Raw genomic sequence first — 19,486 nt, 5'->3', positions numbered from 1 at the left:
AAATCTTTTGAAAATAGCTGATCTACAGCTGGCTATTTTCAAATAGCCAAAGTTTAAATAGGGCTGAAGTGGTTAATGTGAGTTTTGTAACAATAATTCAAATCTACAAAGCAACTAGTAACTAAAGTTTTCAAATAATTGTAGTAGAGTAAAAGTACATTATTTATCTCTGAGATGTAGTGGAGTAGAAAATGGAAATTCTCCAGTAAAGTAAAAGTACCTCAGAATTGTACTTAAGTACAGTAGGCCTATTTGAGTAAATGTACTTAGTTACTTTATACCAATATTTTGGAACATTTTTGAATAGGGCTTAAGTGGTTAAATTAACAATGAGGATTTTACGGTGTTGTGATCTGGTCTGGGTGTGAGCGACAGGCAGGGCCCTAATGAAAAGGATGGGCGGGGAGGGTGTGTGTGTGAGGCGGAGGAAGGAGGTGTGTGTGTGTGTGTGTGTGTGTGTGTGTGTGTGTGTGTGTGTGTGTGTGTGTGTGTGTGTGTGTGTGTGTGTGTGTGTGTGTGTGTGTGTGTGTGGAACAGGTTGATCCAGTCCTTCTCAAGCAGGTGTATGTCGGGGCAGCGTCACACCTGCTATACCTGCAGGAGGGGAGTGGTTACCGGAGACAAGAAGCTCCACTTTTAACACAGAGCTGACGTGTGCAACAGACACAATACACACACACACAACAAGGACAAGAGGTGAGGAGGGGAGCGTGCGTGTTTAGAGTTTGGGACGAACCAGCGAGAGAGTACAGAGACAGAGCGTGTGAGCCAGAGGTCGAGGAAGACAACAGACGATCAGCAGCAGCAAGAGCTTCTTCACCTCCACCTCCAGCTCCATCACCCCCCAACCAATCACCAGGATGTTTAAGAAAAAAGACAGCAAGGAGAATTCTCTGAAGGTCTCCGGCAAGATTAGCAAGTGAGTTTTTCCTCCCCCCAAAGAGTGTGTGTGTGTGTGTGTGCTGTGTGTGCTGTGTGTATGTGTGTTGCTATCTCGGTCATGTTTCCCCTCCTGTCTTGGAAGGACTGTGTCATATTTCTTGTGTTTCTGTTGGCCTCTTTCTCTGTGTACAGTATGTGTGTGTTTATGATGTACTGGAATCTCCCCTCCATTCATTAATTTTGTTTGAAGTTCTCTGTCCTGAGGCCAAGTTTCCATTGTAAATTAGACTGTGTGTTTATCAGGAAAATTTGAGTCTCATAATTCAGTGTGTGTGTGTTTGTGTGTGTGTGTGTGTGTGTGTGTGTGTGTGTGTGTGTGTGTGTGTGTGACACATTGATTAATTTCACAAAAAGAAGGCAAACAAGTCATATGTCAACAAGAAAGAGGAATAAGACAATAACGTGTTCAATATGGACGGTTATAATACACCTATTGAATTTTCTAAAGCAAAAAAAAACATGTTCCTTTCAGAAGGGCATAACAGTAAGGATTTCGGTACTTTTCCGAGAGGATATGCTAGTTGTAGTTCTCAAGACTGTTCAGTTAACTCATAAAGTCACTTAACCTGACCCAAAAGAAAGACTAGGCATAGATTTGAGAAGTGTGTAAATCCTTACAATTTGTAATTATCATCTAAATAGGACATTCATATTCATGTATTGACATTCACAGAATTCCCAACCCCAGGGTTTTGTGCCCTGGAGCACAGACATGTTGCATTAGTGCATGTTGCCAAGAAAAGTGACACTGTGTCAACTGTGGGAGATGGAAGTGAAACTACTTGAAAGTTGATTTCATACATGATTAATGAATTTAAGGCATTAATGAGATTTCAAAAGATGAGTGTATTGTTAAAGATTCAAACATACTGTATATACAGCATATAGTACAGTAATAGAATATCTCTCTGTGACCTTTGACAGTAAGACTTTAAGCCTGTGGAAAGATCACTTGTGTATATTGTGCCTTTACTTTTTTAAGTTTCCTAAACACTTTTCAAAGAGGGTTTCAGTAAAAGCTTTTGGTCCCTTCACCTCTCTCATCATGTAACATCTCTCCAACTTTTCCATGTCAAGGACCCCCAAAATTATATGTATTTGGCCACGGACCCCCATCTCAAAATACGTTGTTCCAGGGACCCTCCCTAGAAGCACAGATCGGAGTTTAAAATGTTCACTTTTAAACATATATATAGATTTGCACACATTTCCCAAGTTTTTTCAAAAGATAGCAGATCTACAAGCTCATAGCATGGCACTCAGTACCGCGCTATGAGCTTGCATATCTGCTATTTTTGAATAGTCAAAGAAATCTTAAAATGACACAGATGCGTTCCCGGTCTTAATGGATTAATTGTTGGTTGGGATGAGAGCAGGAAGGGGACCGGTGGTGCTTGTGGTTAAATCCTCCCTTTTGCAAGTTTATTTCTTCTGTTCAGTCATCTGCATCTGTGACATATTACCATTTTGCCAAAACAAATATTGAAAAGCAAGTTCAAGTTCAAATCAAACTTTAAGTTGTTTTAATCAGCGAATGGTCTATTCTCTCATGGCACCAGTTAAGGTTAGATTAACGAGATTGTTTTAGAGGAAGATGGTGACTGGCGCTGTGAAGGGGACGGTCGCACCCGGTCCTATACTGGACTGGATGTGTTGTCTACAGAAACTGATGAGATGTGATAAGGGTAGGGCAGGGCAGGTTGTGCTGCTCAGCTGGTTCCTCGCTCTCTCTGGGTGTTGGCTGAGCTCCCAGTGATACGAAGGTATTTAAAAGGGATGTCCTCCAGACTACTTGTACTGTATGTCATTTAATAACACTCAAGCAGCTTCTAGTAGAATGGATTAAAGACAGTAATGTGCAAAATGCATGTAGTATCATCCAATATGGTAGAATACCTAAATCATGACCCGGTGCGGCAGATGGAATTTTGGCATTTACGGAGAGATATGTGACGGATGCTGTTATTGCACATAGGGGCAGATGATGTGATGCCTCACATGCTGAGGTAGCCATCTTGTCCGGTGGGTGACATTTTTCAGTTACATCAGAGCACATTCTGGCCTGTTTTTTGGCAACTCAGAGGTTCTATGAAGGGACATACAGTTACAGTTTGAGGTTCAACATAAGGGACCATTTCCTGAATACTTTCCTTGAAACCTCAGTGAAAGGCTAAGAAACATGGATAGAGACAGTCAGTATGTTCAAGTACAATTTGATTTCAATACCTGTATAAACACACTCTGTCTTTCTGCATCCATTCCTAAAGCCTGATTTATTCCTAAAGCCGGTTGCACACCGGTGTCACGTGCCGACAATAGCAGCCAATGTTCATTGCTTTCGAATAGCTATCAATACCTATCTGTGGCAACCACCTGCAAAACTCAAACCTCACAGTCATCGCAAACCCTATCATCTCACTCTCTGAGAGGATACACACTAGGTCAGAGAGACAAATGGATAGACAGACAGACAGACAGACAGACAGACAGAGACACAGACAGGCAGACAAACAGACAGAGTCAGACAGACAATATATTCCGTATTGTAAATTGCACGAGTACACAAACCTTATTTCTCTCTCTTGCCAACACATCTCAGTGCAATAGATAAATGTAGAAACAATAGAGAAATATGACCACTATTCAGCCTCTTTTCAGGTAGGTAGTTATCCACTTCAACCCCAACGCCCCCTATTCTGGGGGGGAACATTTGTGCCGCGTTGTGAGCTTCTGGATCGGCTATTTTTTGCATTAGGAGTCGAGACAATATTCTATGTGGTGATGGTTATGCTTTGATGTACATGATATCATGGGGAGAAGTACTGTAGCACTCAGGTCGGTGGTACGGTAGTTCTGCCAACGAACACAGGTCTCAAACCGTAGTTATACTAGCTGCTACAAGGACAAGCTGAACCATTAACAGTAACATAAACAATAGATATCAGGCCTAGCTGAACCATCTTGGCTGCTACAGGCTACCAAATAACATACCATAATGTTTTATATAATTACTAAGTGATGGTAAAATATAAAGGTTAGATATAATCAACCATTGTATATGTGTATTTCATCTATAATTTCACAAAAAAAGTACAGTTGCAACTCAGGTCTGTTTCACTAAGAATAGAGGGTTTAATTGGTTATACCAAGTTCACCCAAGTCTGCCCATGGCCCCCCCACCCTCTTTAATTGGTTACACCAAGTTCACCCAAGTCTGCCAATGGCCCCCCACCCTCAACTCATCTGATCCAAGAAAGCAACATAGCAGCACAATCACTTAAGTACCCCAAAACGCACCCTGAAAAAAACAGTTTGTTTCCTTCAAGCTCTCACTCCTCAGTCTTTCTTTTTCAGAGTATAAGCTCCATGTAGATAATCTCTGCATCAAGTTTATTTTAGTAGGCCCAACACTTCATTGTACGACCAGTTCGCTCTCAGGAAGAACACTTGCAAATCTGTTATTTTTGGTGAGCATCACGGTCGTATGATGAAGTATAAGTTAGGATCAAGATGTACAGCTAAATTAATTCCAGAGTGGTGCAATGAGTTATGTTAGCAGGCTTACTCGTGTGTGTGTGTGTGTGTGTGTGTGTGTGTGTGTGTGTGTGTGTGTGTGTGTGTGTGTGTGTGTGTGTGTGTGTGTGTGTGTGTGTGTGTGGGGGGGGGAATAGGGAAGTCATTGTGTCACCTGCTACAGGATGTATTGTACTGAAGAATGAAACACACTTCAGTCAATCAGTCAGTCAGAAGGATAGAAGGGAAGTGGTGACACACGTACTGTACTGTATCTTGTTCCACCGCATTCCATGGCTGTGATATCATACAGTATGAAGGGGGTTTATTGGGTTTATTTGTCACAGTAAATCTATAAACTTGAATTGACATATATACACGCCACGGTATACACTGTAAATATTTTTTTGTTTACTGCAATAGCAGGTTTAGTGTACTGTATATGACTTGCAATCCTTGTAGGTATTGTGGATATGTAGTTTAAGTACTTAGTTCACCCACATTCATTTAGTTACACTCAACATCAGAATTTTGTCCAAGGTGAAAGACATAAATAATTACTTTTCTGTGATCTTTGAAGAAAAGAGAAAGGTGTCTGTGACAGGACAGGACAGTGAAAACAGTGCTTTTGAAGAAATAGCTCCAGGATCCTGCTATTTATCAACTACCATTTGTCCTCATTGGATGCAGGTCTGCATGGCATGTATATCTATCAAATACATTTGTGGGGGAACAATGTGCTTACACAGAAAAAGAAAAAGAAAATATGATCTTCAAAAGAGAAGAAGCATTCTGACCTCAACTCACTAATATGAAATATCCATTGCTCTGAAACAATTTGATCATAACATTTAAAGGGTGCAGTTTATGTGACTGAAGCACAATGCACCATCTATTTCTGTTGAACATCTGTTCTTTTCGGCGAGTGACACAATAATACAACAAAGTATAACACTGTAAGTTGTAAGACAGAAATCATAAATGTACCTGTTTGCTGCATTGACAGAGAACAATGCTGACAGTCAGCGGGAGTGCAGTCGTTGTGGAATGACAAGCGTGTTTGGAACCTTCAGGGTGTGGCTTCAATGGAGAATGATCCACCCTCACGCTGACCCTATAGGTCATCCTCTAAACCCCTTGGGCAAGTTAGATCATATGCTCCTCATTATAGGACTTGTAGGGAATCATCAACATGATCACTCTCAAAAAAGGTTTTTACATTCATGCTTGCTTCAGGCCGCATGTGTGGCTCTGCAAGCGTCCGGTTCATTTTCCCATAGCTTCATTTGACTGGTTCTTACAGCAGATTGGAACCGGAAACATACGACACTTTAATCAAAGAAATGAACACAGAAGCACAGCAGAGGATTCAAATCTCTGTGGTGGTGGGCAGGAACTTTACCCCGGCACCACCCCAGCGCCCTACTGACTGGCACTCTCTCTCATCCATTGACACCTGTCCTTTGCCCTGCAGGTCCCAAGCCAGCAGCTTGGCCTTGCTAATAGCCCGGATGCAAAAGCATGCTGACGAGGTAGAGAAAGATATCCTCCGGGCAGAGGAACTGCTGGCTGTGGTGAGAATGACACACACACACACACACACACACACACACACACACACACACACACACACACACACACACACACACACACACACACACACACACACACACACACACACACACACACACACACACACACACACACACACACACACACACACACACACACACACACACACACACACACACACACACACTACAACAACCCACTACAGCATTTTAGTACATGACACCGTTATGTATTACTTACATTTCAGCCATCTCTAATGATTATACTTTTGATTCCTTACTCTAGGATGCAGAGAATGAAAAGAAGGAGGAGCCCTTTGAGCACAAGAATGAGATAGCAGACAAGCTGGGAAACTCAGAGAGTTTGCTGATGTCCCTCTTCCTCGATGTTGACAAAGCCAAGAAGCTCAAGCATCCTCAGGGCTCTGAGATAGCGAGCGAGTGAGTGCATTGTGAATTTAATCAAAACAAGTGCACCTTCAGCATTCAAAATGCCTGCTGTGAAAAGCATCCATTTTCATTCACTATGCCCACTGCATAAAGATACTGGTGTGCTAGATTGTTTTATCTTATGATCCTCTGTTGACTATAGCGTCCTTCGTCTCCATGAGCGCTGGTTGAAAGACTGCGCCTTCTACCGGGATATCTATGAACCAGTGAATGATGTGTCGCTGATGCCAAGGATTGACTGGGCTCCTGTTCTCAACCAGAAACAGGTATAACACTTTGATTAAATCTGAAGACACTTTTTTTTAGCTGAACATGCATCATCTTTGTCAGCGTCAGGGTTGTGCGATGAAGTATATAAAGCCTACGAAATATGCACCTTTGAGAGCATAATTAGACTGGAACATTATCTTGAAATAAGAGTTATTCCTCATAATTTCATTGTGAGGTTCACATGGCCATGTGATTTATTTTATGGTAAACTTTCTGAAGCTCTTCAGGATCCTATATGTGAAGTCACATGAACACAAAAACTACTGTTTGGATTGCCATGGAATTTGCTGTACACTTTCATGCTCTCCAAATGATGAATCCTACTGATTTGAATAACCCCTGACCTTTCCTTTTGTGCCACCCTCTGGCCTAAATGTCAACATTGCACACAACATATCTCATACTCTAATGGGCCATGAAACTGGTTGAAGGCATTCCCTGAAGGACGAAACATACAGATTTTGGTGATCATTCCTCTTGCATCACGCTAGGCCAAGATGTCCACATATCCACCAATAAATCTCAAAATTAAAACGGAAGATTGCCATGACACTTTGATCCTGAACAAGATATTTTGAAAACTACTACATTGGTTGTTAGGAGCAGGATGACCTCTAGGCCTAGGGGATGTGAGTTGGGCTTTTAGACTCATTACAGTGCCTTTCCTCTGGCCTGCATATAGTGCATACAACAAATACTATGCTTCTGTCTTCTGTTCTCAGAAAGAGGTAAACACAGAGGAGTATGGACCCAGCATGGCAGACCTAGAGAAGCAAATTGCCTCTCATAACATCCTGCACAAGGAGATCGAGGCCTACAGTTCACAACTCAGTGCTGGCTCTGTGGGCAGCAAGGTGAGCAGATCCTCCTCTCCGGAGGACCACAGGAAAATGTGTATTTAATTTATGGCCAAAGTGTGAATAGACAATGAGGACAATGAATAGACGATGGAGGTGTTGGAGAGTGATTGTTATATTTGACAAAAGGTCAATGTTGTGGTTGATCATGGAAATCATGGTGTATTTGTCTTTTAGGAACAATATGCAGCCATCAAGAAACAATACAACAACCTACTGGTGAGTTAAGAACATTATTAAATATTTGAAATGGTATTGTGCCCCCATTCAATTTAAGACTTTTCACACCATCTTTTATTATGTATTGAATGCTTTCTAATATGACTGTAGTGTCCTTGCTTGGGTGACGTGAAAGTACGGCGCTCAAAAGTATTTATTATTATTGTTTTTGTCTTCCCTTATTCCTAGGATAACTCCAAGTGGCGTCGACACTACCTCAGCAGCCTATACGACTACATGCAGGGCTGCAACAAGGAGCTGGCCTACCTGGTAGAGGAGCAAGACAAGATAAAAAAGCAGGACTGGAGTGACCACATGGTGGATCCGCCTGATGTCCGCAGGCAGTATGAGGTGAGCAATTAGGTGGTGCACGCACATCCAAAGATTTCAACGGGTGCTGGATCCGACTAAATAAACATGAACAAAAGGAAAGGGTCCGCACACCGTCTTAATGCTGCCAACAAAAATGTAATAAATGAAGCGGTCAAAAAAACACAACCCTTTCCTTTTGTTCAAGTATGAGGTGAGCTGATAGAAGCTGTAGAAGTCAAACCCTGTGTGTTGCCTTGTCTCTCAAGACACTACATGAAGTGCAGGTCAAGATCTTACTCTACTCCCAAGCAAGCCCTTGGCAATGGTGGCAAGGAAAAGAAAACAGGCTGTGGGTGGGCAGCCATCTGTCTCAACTGGTTGAGTTGAGGGGGGGATACACAGCAACAATAACAACAACAACAACATAACAACTATCATAACAGTCCGTAGGCATAATCCATGGAAACCCTCGATCTGGAGCTGAGGGGTCCGCAATCACAATCTACGGAATCCTGCAGGATGAGAAAGCTCAAAAACTCCGGGGAAGAAGTCCCCGTCAATCTATGGTACATTAATGCGTGCAGATGGAGAGGAAAAGGAAAGGAGGAAAGGGAAAGGAGCTCAGGGGCTCGGTGAGTCATGGGATAGATGCTAAGATAACGATAATAATGTAGCTTTTATTTGACCTCAAACAGAATTTCAAGAACAGCAGCCTGCTGTCACACGAAAGTGAGGTGAACAAACTCCAGGATGAAGGAGACCGTCTCATAGACCTGAAGCACCCTGCCAGCTCTACAATCCAGGTACTTGAAAACATTTTCTACATTAATTTCACCCCACCCCCAGGTATGATGTAGGAACAAAATGGCCACCGTGTGAAAATGGCCAGTGAACCCTTTTCTCAGCAGACGTTTTAACAGGTAAACACAGCTGGGTGTTTTTTTTAGGTGTTTCCGTGTGCCAGCATGAAGTTCACTGTACAAGAGCTGGCACACAGTCCATGCTGACACACACATAACACATTGTATTACCTTAAGCTGTGTTTACCAGTCAAAATGTTTGCTTTGAAAAGTGTCTGTGGCACTTTCAATGGAAAACGTTTTTTAAAAAGCCCTTTTATTCTATCTCTGCTGCATTGTTCAGCATCTCCTGTACATTCTCATACCTTAGCTCATACATTGTGTGCATAGGGAAATCTTGCAAATGTTACAGTCTAACTAAGTCATGCAAAAACTATGTCTGACATTTTGTATTTAAGGCTCAGAGAGATGACGCACGGAATGAGTGGCAGCGATTCCTCAATCTCTGCATTTGTCAAGAGATGCATCTTGACAATGAGGAAGATTTCATGAAGGTATATACAACATCAATCTTTACAAATACTATATGGTTGGTTCACATATAGGCTACTTTTTAACATTCAAGTGGCATACTCAATTAAAAACGCAAAAATGCCCCACGTCTGTTGTTCAACTAGTTGAGTCTTAGTTGTGTTTGTAGTATAGACATTTAGTGGTGAGTCTGGTGACATAATACACCACAGTCTTATATCACAATGAGGGTGAGAGAGAGTGGTTAGTACATTTGTGTTATAATAAGTTCCGACTTTGTGTGTGATTGTCTGAGACATTCTAATTAGTGCCAATATCTTATGATAACATTCCAAATGCAACCACCTTGTTTACCTTACCTGTAACCTAGCAACGGCCACCACCACCTGTAGTTTTCACCTTGTATGCTTTCTAATGATAAGTATTATTGATGAAACTGGGGTATAAACACAATGATACACATATACTGTATATTGTCATAGCAGGTGTGCTGCTGTACGCCACCCAGTCTGCCACTGCCAGTACCTCATGGGAGCATTCCCTGTTGTGTATTTTATTGCTTAATTATTAGTAAATTGTAGTTATTTTTTAAGAAAAGCAAACCATAACTCCATATATTATAACACATTCAAATAATCTAGTCACAGACATTGTGAAGACTTATGTGTTCAATTTCATCTTCAGTACCAGTTGGACACTGACCAGCTGTCAGAGAACCTCACCAGACTCAACAACAGCCTGGATCCCAAGACTGTGAGCAAGAAGAGTAACTCAGAGATCCTGCTTCAACTTGAGGTGCAGTACATGAGAGCTCAATACCTGTAATGCTTTGTAATTGACACTTTCTATCTGCTTAAGTTGCTATTAAAGGTGAAATTAATTTATTTCATGACAAAACAAAAACAAACATTTTGAAATACAGTAACATTTTACATTTTAATAGGAGTATACGGTCTCGCTTTCTGTTGGCTTCTGACATTTAGTCTGATTATTTTATACTCTGTCGTACAACATGTCCCACAAAAATAGCAAAAATAGCTGATCTACAAGCTCACAATTTCCCCTCCAGTTCGATTAAGTGTTGCGCCCCTAATTCACTTTGTCCCTGTGTCTCTTCCAGGCAGAGGAGAGGGCTGTGCAGCGTAGTGAGCAGCTTCTGGCTGACCTGCGGAAGCGCAGCACCACCATTGCTCCCCTGAAGCTGCGGCGCATCGCCCCCAGCAGACCCATCACAGTGGAGTCCCTTTGTGACTGGGAGACAGACAAGGTAAACCTTCCAGACTAGGGCTGCCTGCAACTATCAATTATCTTCTTAGCGATTATTCTTTTGACTACTTTTTATTTATTTATCAAGTAATCGAGAAGCTTGTTTACATTTTTTCATATCAAGTTATCGAATGACCACTTAAATGTTATTTTATACAGAAAAAGTGAAAATATCCCACAAATAGCTCACAATGTGTCACAATGTGTCAGAATGTGATGCGTTGTGAGCTTGTAGAACGGCTATTTTCATAATTCTTTGTTACAATTTGTTTTACATTTTTCAAAACTAATCGTCGATTAGTCAATTATTTTATTAAATTATTGGTTTTCAATTATCTTTTCATAATTGATTCAGTTGATTTCGATTAACTGTTGCACACCTATCCCAGACCTTTCACTGTTGTAATACTGGACAACAACAAATCCATGTTTTATCCTTTTGGGAATGTTTTGTATTCAATTCTTATATATATTTCAGGATTCCTTGTCTCGTGGGGATAGGTTCACTCTTAAATCTAACTCCGACATTGAGAACTGGGACATCGTCACCAGCGAAGGGGTGACCAAAACCTTCCCTGGAGTTTGTTTCCTCATCCCACCACCTGACTCAGAAGCCATCGATAAAGTGGACCTGTAAGTGTAACACAACACATTATGACAATATTGACCACACTTGACCTAGCCTTGAAGACCATGCAGTCAAGGCTATCGGTAGGTCAAGTTTATTTGTTTACCAGGCATCCTATAGTTTCTATAGTTTCAATGTACAGATTATAATTTTTTGATATTATATTGTTTAGACTGATGCTCGGTTCTTTGTTGACCTATGATCCTAGATTACTGAGGCACTACACTGTCTCTGCATTTGATGCATGTGTTCACCTTGCCGCTCTGGATAAAGAGAGTCTGTTAAATGCCTAAATTGTATCTGACACAGTTGTAGACTGAGAACTTATTTATTGTTTCTAATTTGTTAGGCTGGGTTGTGAACTGGCAGACATCAAGAAGAGAAGAGCTGCTCTTTTAGCCTCCCTGAAGAACCACAAATCCGAGCCTTTGAGGTCACAACAAGCAGGTTTGATTGATGGATTGAATACTTGTATTATTAGGTTTGTTAACATTGCAAGTAGTACAGTCAAATGTGATGCTAAAAGAATAACACAGATTGCCCCAGGGTAGGGGCTTGTTTCCATTGTGGTCCATTGTACTCAATTCATCAGGTCATTATCATATCAATCATGATGATAAGCCGACCACATAGACTGAGCTATTAAATAACTAATATCATTAATCCGATCAACCACAAACGATTCAAATAAATGATCCTGTGTTGTGATGCAGCTCCAGTATCCAGTGCCCCAGTGGACCCTAAAGCAATAGCACTAGCTGACCAGCTGGATAAACTGGATGGTGACCTGGCCCAAACTGAACAAGACATTCTGAGCCGTCTGCGGGCCCCACTGGACCGAAATGCCCCTGCAGAGGACCTGGCCAACAGGCTGAGGGAGCAGGAGGTGAGAAATGACAATATTAGTCTTACAGTAAGCCTTAACTACCTAAACCCTGTATACTTAAGTTGCCCGGGGTCCCCCAGAATCCTATATTAGGTGCCATCCTTTTCTCTCACCAAATCTCTTCGCTGAAAATGCAAGATCTACAATGTTACACATCGTGTGAGCTTGTAGATCTGCTATTTCCACCAAATGATTGCCTATTTTTGTAGAATGTTTGCCTGTTATGACATGCCAAGAATAGGGATACTAAACACCAGGTGAAATTACCCATTATTACTGTACACACCTGAATGCCATACAACCAAGGTGTTATGGTAGTCAATTTAGTTTTTATCTATATCCTTAACTATAAAACTGTTTTATAAATCCCTTTGTGTCTGTCATGTCCACTACATTTGCCTCTTCTTGTAGAAAGCAGCCAATGCACTGAAAGGCCTTGAGCAGCAGAAGGCTGAGCTGCAGCCCCTCCTGGCCAATGGAACCACCTCCTCTGCACTGCCACTGAAGCTCAGTGCCGCCAACAACAAGCATGATGGCATCACTGCCCTTAGCGACCTCTACACTAAGAAGTAAACTCAAACTTTCATGTAGATATATTTTTATGTAGACATTGCATATATTTGAAGGCTTGTATTTGTTCAGTTGGTTTAAAAGTGGATAAATCTATGGTTACATTTCACAAGGGGCGAGGCACACCGTAAGCAACTGCCTGTTGTGTTGTCGGTAATTGCTGGCGATCAATACCTAGCCATGGAGATTATTGCAAATATGTATTGGTTTTGGGTGTCTATGCTCAGGGACATGTCTGTGGAGTTGGGCACCACTGGTGCATGGTAAACATGATTCAAAATGATAATCAATACGCTTATCTCCTGCTTTTCTTCAGGGCAAATGCATCTCTCAATCTGGAGAATCAAATAAAGAAGGTGGACGGCATTGTTTCTGGTTTTGAGAAAAAGCTGAGTGAAGATAGTGCCGTCCCTGATTCACCCGACGCAATCCAAGCCCGTACTGATGAGATTCAGGTCTGAAATCTACGCTTCTTTCACCCTTCTACAACAAAACCATACTCAATAAAGACAACAGAAACATTCTTCGTTCTGATCTTGAGAGCATAATTCAGTTTTGAGTTATTTTGCCATGGTCTTTAGTTTGCTGTTTTAAGTATGGTTGTACATGGTATCTAATGCATTTTCTCACAACACATTTTGCTTCCCTCTATACAGAGCCTGCGTAAGGATGTAGCAGGGACCCAGGATGAGATGAAGAAGCTGGGACAGGACATGGAGACCGCAGAGCAGCTGTGTAGCTCTCTCCAGCAAGGCCACCAAGAATACTGCCCTGACATTATATGCCAGGGGACTAAGGTTAAGCAGCTGCAGAACCGCCATTCAAATGTTACCAACCAACTGAAGGAGAGGTGAGAAGCAGCCCATTTTGATCACTTTGGGCATTTGTTGTTGTTGACGGGTATAATATTGGGCTACTGAGTCTGTGGCAGACAAGATCAATAATTTCATGAATGTCTTACTTTTATGTTTGGTATAGGTGTCAATCACTACCTGGCGTCCCTATTTTGGGAATGTCTATTCATTAAAAGAAAATAAATTCAAGAAATTAAAAAATGTTACCAAATTGCAGAAAAAGCTCAAAACACTTAAATATGCATCGTGTTGTAGATCGGCTATTTTCCCAATACGTCATACAACGAAGTATATAGTGATGGTTAACAATAACATCAGAGGGGGTGCCCAAAATGTCTTGTCATGTCTTCCCTGTCTCTACCCTTGGTTTTCTTTCTCTCTAATCTCTCCTATTTAAATACAAGAAAAACAAAAAAACTATAATGTCAGTGGATCTTACAAGTTTACTAAAATTCACAACTCAAATTCCTCTTTTGTGAATTAGTTAGGAGTGGTCACAGTGCTCACATCCCCAATTATGTCAAACCAAAGATCTGAACACTTTGAACAATTCTCAGTTACAAACTCTATTTTATACAAACTGTAATTCTACATAGCCAACTCACAACTTCACTCATGGTAAAGATATGATGCACGTGGAGGTTATGAAAATACCTTATCAATCCTTATCAAAGGCTAATACGAGAACAATTTACAGAAAAGAATGCTTAGCTTGCAACTATTATCCTTGGTTAATTTGACCAAATCACACGCATCACATAACGTGTAGAGTTTACAATATCACATTTTAACTATTTTCAACATATTACTTTTTCCTCACAGAGAAAAACTGTTGCAAGAATCTGCAATCAAGAACCTGGAGTTTCAGAGCACATGTAAATCCCTGAATTCCTTTCTGGATAACCTGCCCAACAATGAGATCAACCCCAACGATGATCTATCTCAGATCAGTGCCAAGCAAAGTTCCCAAGAGGTAAGAAGATCTACAAGCTAGTATAAGCAGGCAAAATACTGGCTCGGCCTGCATCCTTCCTTTTAGGCCATGTGCTATTAAGATATGATATATGATATGATAAGATATTATAAGACATATATAATACCACAACTTTCACTGATTGAATGCATCATATTCTGCCATTGTAGAGGGTGATGGATGACCTGAAGAGGAAGGGTGATGATGTGGACAGAGTTGTGGATCTGTCTCAGGACCTGCAAAATCTGCTCAATGTAAGACTCAACTGGCTAATTTAACTCTGTATAATGGTAGAGCAAGAATAGATATTATGCATAAGCAGAGCGATATTTGTTGGCAGTTGGAGGAAATAACACCCCCCATGGTAGCTTAAACTGAGAGACACTCCTTTCATTAATGGAGAAAACTGATTAATTAATGCTTTTGCCCTCCTACTATCCCGTTTTTATTTTATAATGAATAAATGAATGACTTGTTGGTTTTATCAGAAAACAGATATTAATACTTAATATTTGTGCAGGAATATGAGACCAATGTCGATAAATACAATGGCACCTTTGATGATGCAGCCACTGTTGCAAAGACACCATGTACTTCGACCCTTGCCGATGCTGTGCAGAAACAGGTAATTCAAAATTAAATATACTGTATGAATATTTTCACAATAATTGAATACTCTGAAATAGATATGGTATATGATGTAATATTTTTCATTTCTATTATTACAGGAAAAGACCCTGGTAAACGGTTATGCTAAAACCTCAGCTGAAAATAACCAGATTCTCAATCAGATGGGCTTGGCTAAGAATCTTACTGCACAAGTAAGTGAACATGGTATAATTTACCTCTACTTTCTGATTACCTCCTTTTTTTGCCAAAATATTAATTTAGTCAAACTTGCATTTTCTTGCTTTTGCAGAATGAAGAAAAGGTTCAACTGGTTGCACAGCAACAAGTGCAGCTTCAAAGCCAGCAAAGAGCTACTGATGAGTTAGATACTCTAGTGAAAGAGTTGACAGAGGAGAAAGATAGGTGTGCCCATGCAGAGACAGACCTGAGAACTTTCAAGGATAGGATGTTGTCACTCAAGAATCGCAGAGGGGTTGAGCGCGTTGAAGAGAAGGAAGTGTTGCAATACTACCGTGATGCTCAACTGGAAAAGGATTTGGAGGACCTCCGGAACAAAGTGCATGAGGAGGCCCTTAAGCGTGCTACCACCCAGGCTGAGATAGAAGTCATTAACAAGAAAATCACTACCACGGACGGTACCCTCAAAAACACCCCACCCAAACTGGTGACCAAAGAGGTGACTGAGTATGAGAGAGACCCTCAGTTGGATGTAGATGCAACAAAGTTGAAAGAGGAGATAGCTAAGATAAAAGATGAAGTTCGAGTGAGAGATGGGGAGACCATTCAGATGAAGACAGAGGTCAACATTCTTCAGCAGAAGAAGCCTCCAATCAAGCAAAAGGTGGTGAAGAAGGAGGTGGTGAAAGTGGAAAAGAATCCAGAAATGCTGAAAGCAGTACGGACATTTGAGACAGAAATTGATGGCGAGGACAATAAGAGTAAATTGATCAATGATGAGATTTTCCAGACAAGAAGCCAGATCAACGCAGTAGAGAGAATAATTCCAACTATCCAGCCTAAAATCATCACCAAGGAAGTGAAAAAGATTGAACAAGACCCAGAGCTTATCAATGAAACCAAGAAAATTCGAGTCAGCCTTGAGGATGAGAAGCTTGAAAGCAACACTCTGATGAAAGAGGTTGCAGACCTTCAAAGTCGCTACCGTGAAGTCCAGGACAGGAAGCCAAGAATAGAGATGAAGGAAATTGTCAATGAGATCTACCGAATAGACCCATCCACAGAAGTGGAGATTATGCGTCTAAAGAAAGACATACAAGACACAGGCAAGCATCGCTCTGATGTAGAGAGGCAGATCACCGTAGATGAAAGTGATCTGAATGTTCTCCGTTCTGAGAAGCCCAGAGTGGAGATGAAGGAAGTCCTTCAAGAGGTTGTAAAGGAAGAGAGGAGCCCTGAGAATGATAGAGAGATTCAGAGGCTAAATGACCAGGTGAATCATTTACACAGCACTTACAATTCCATTCAGGATCAGCTGAGGCTCCTCAGGAAAGAAAGAGATGAATGGAAGGCTGAAAAGTCAAAGGTAGAGACCAAGCTTGTCACCAGAGAAGTCATCAAGTATGAAGACGATCCACTCTTGGAGAAAGAAGCAGACCGCTTGAGAAGGGAGGTACGTGACGAGACACAGCTGCGACGCAACACAGAGGAGATGGTGTTTGACCTGCAAAACAAATACATCCTGTTGGAGAGACAGAAACCTGAGGAGAAAGTGATTGTACAGGAGATGGTGCGCTTGCAGAAGGATCCAAGGCAGATAGTTGAACATGAGAAACTTGGTAGAAACCTTGATACTGAAGTTAAGTCTCGCCGTCAGCTAGATCTAGAGTTGCAGCAACTAAGAAGCAACCTGGAAGATAAAGAGAGGATTCTGAGGGAAAGTGATGAGAGGCAAAAGAAGATTCAAGTGGAATCTGAACTCAAAGACATCAAGCTGCGCATCAGACAGCTTGAAAATGCCCCACCCCCTGTTGAAGAGAGTATTGTTGTAGAGGAAGTCCTGAAAGTTGAAAGAGATCCAAAACTAGAGAGGATGACAAATGGTCTTCGTTCCGACATGGACACGGAAACCAACAATGCCTTGCGTCTTCAGAGAGATATTAGAAACACCAATGCCAAGATTGAGATTCTAAAACGAGAGAAGTCTGGTGAGAAGACGGTGTACAAGGAGGTTGTTCGTGTTGAGAAAGATCAGGCTGTGGAGGCAGAAAGGGATCGCCTGAGGGAACAGGTATCCCATGAGCGGTTTGCCAGACAAGATTTGGAGGATGAAATCAAACGTCTTTCGGACAAAATCAACCTTCTGAAGACAACGAAGTCCAGCACTTCTAGAGCGGAGACAAGCCAAATTTTGAATAGAGATGCCCTATTGAGGGAGAAGGACAACCTCAATCGTGAACTTAGGACGCTCGAGGCTGAAAGACATGAGTCTAGTGTGTCATTCCAGCAGCAGAGCAAGCTGATGAGTGACAGAACCCAGCTGACCAAGCAAAAGAGCCTTAAGCTGGAGTCTGACATGCAAAATCTTGAGAAGGACATTCTGAGTGAGAAGGACAAGATCCACAAGAGAGAGAGCACCATCAGGGAGCTTCAGAAGAGCCTGACTAAAGAAGAAAATGCAGAGACTAGGACCAAAGAGACTAATGTTTCCACCAAAATCACTATTTTGGATCCAGAAACAGGCAAGGACATGTCTCCTTATGACGCTTACCTGCAGGGTCTGATTGATCGCCAACAGTACATCCACCTGCAGGAACTGGAGTGCGACTGGGAGGAGATAACCTCTATGGGTCCCGATGGCGAGACATCTGTACTACAAGATCGTAAGAGTGGCAAGCAGTACCCCATCAAAAACGCCCTGAAGGATGGCAGGCTGACAAAGTATGACGTGCAGAATTACAAGGATGGGAAAATGCCGATTTCAGAGTTTGCTCTGCTGGTAGCGGGAGATAATAAGAAGCAACCCCAATTTAACTCAATCATCCCAAAGTCTAGGAGTTCTGTGAAATCGGTCCCTTCTGAAGATGCTATTACTGAAGTTAACCCAATTGCTGGCATAATGGATACAAACACCGGTACGTGCTTTACAATACGTAGTGCCACAATGCGCAAATTGATTGATACTACTACTGCCCAAAGGCTTCTGGAAGCCCAGGCAGCAACAGGGGGCATTATAGATATCAGCAGCAAAGAGAGATTCTCAGTCCACAAGGCAGCAGACAGAGGCCTCATTGAGTCCAGTCAACTACAGAGGTTACTCAATGCCCAGAAGGCCTACACTGGCGTTGAGGATCCAATGACCAAGGAGCGTTTGTCTGTGGGAGAGGCAGTTCAGAAAGGCTGGATGCCCAAGGAGACTGCCATTCGCTACATGGAGACACAACACCTGACAGGAGGGCTGGTCGACCCCAATACCAATGGTCGAGTGAACATCTATGACGCCGTTGGGGCCAAAATGATTGACAGCACCATCTTGAGGGAGCTGCAGGCCGACACCAACTATACTAAGGATATGGTGGACCCCCTGACAAAGGAGAAGATCAACTACAAGCAAGCTATGGATCGCTCCAAAGTAGACCCATTGTCAGGCTTACTGATGCTACCTGCCTCCTCCAAAGAGTCCGGTTACACTCCTACATCCAATAGATATTCAAGATACTAGAAGTGTTTACTTCATGCATAGAGTATTCAGGTCTCTGGGGGTGATTAATAAGTTATCAGAAAATACTTTAATCAGATTGAAGGAATATTATGTTGTACAAACATCAATTAATATATATCTACATTTAATATAATACATTTTTGACTCAGGAAAATTCTAACTCTATTGCAAAGATTACTGTCAAGCCAAAATGATTGCTGCTGAGTTGCTCGTTTACCAAACTTGTCTGATATGGGAAGATATTTTTTGTCATCTAATGAAAGAAGAGAAAATGAAGACAAGTTTGTATTATTTTGTGTATCCATAATATTCTATTATTGGAGATATTGGGGCATGGTGCAATGCTATTTACTAAGATTAATCCTTATTGTATTATTCATGGGCTTTGAAAGATGAATTTGTTTGATACCAAATGAAGAAAAATAAACAAACACATTTTGAAATATATTATCAATGTGTGGAAATCTTTCATTGCTATTGTCACAACAGTATACAGTAGACAGATGGGAAATTCAGTTGTCATGGCAGTTATGAA

At 41.5% G+C, this 19,486-nt stretch overlaps 1 protein-coding gene across 1 annotated transcript; it reads left to right on the top strand.

The window, feature by feature from the left end:
- Positions 1-642: 642 nt before the first annotated feature.
- On the top strand, positions 643-19,399 carry evpla (envoplakin a). Its single transcript, XM_084074151.1, has 22 exons — positions 643-919; positions 5,930-6,029; positions 6,313-6,467; positions 6,619-6,742; positions 7,469-7,600; positions 7,781-7,822; positions 8,012-8,173; positions 8,830-8,937; positions 9,393-9,488; positions 10,150-10,260; positions 10,586-10,732; positions 11,210-11,364; positions 11,709-11,806; positions 12,073-12,245; positions 12,657-12,814; positions 13,132-13,270; positions 13,472-13,665; positions 14,492-14,642; positions 14,813-14,896; positions 15,163-15,267; positions 15,371-15,463; positions 15,562-19,399. The coding sequence occupies exons 1-22, from the start codon at positions 861-863 to the stop codon at positions 18,949-18,951; spliced, it is 5,976 nt and encodes a 1,991-aa protein (XP_083930277.1). The 5' UTR covers positions 643-860; the 3' UTR covers positions 18,952-19,399.
- The last annotated feature ends 87 nt before the right edge of the window (positions 19,400-19,486 follow it).

Source organism: Gymnoscopelus microlampas (genome assembly GCF_963454915.1).
Source record: "Gymnoscopelus microlampas genome assembly, chromosome: 2".
Taxonomy (NCBI): domain Eukaryota; kingdom Metazoa; phylum Chordata; class Actinopteri; order Myctophiformes; family Myctophidae; genus Gymnoscopelus; species Gymnoscopelus microlampas.
The sequence above is the reverse complement of the archived record's forward strand: the minus strand, read 5'-3'. Positions and strand labels throughout refer to the sequence as shown.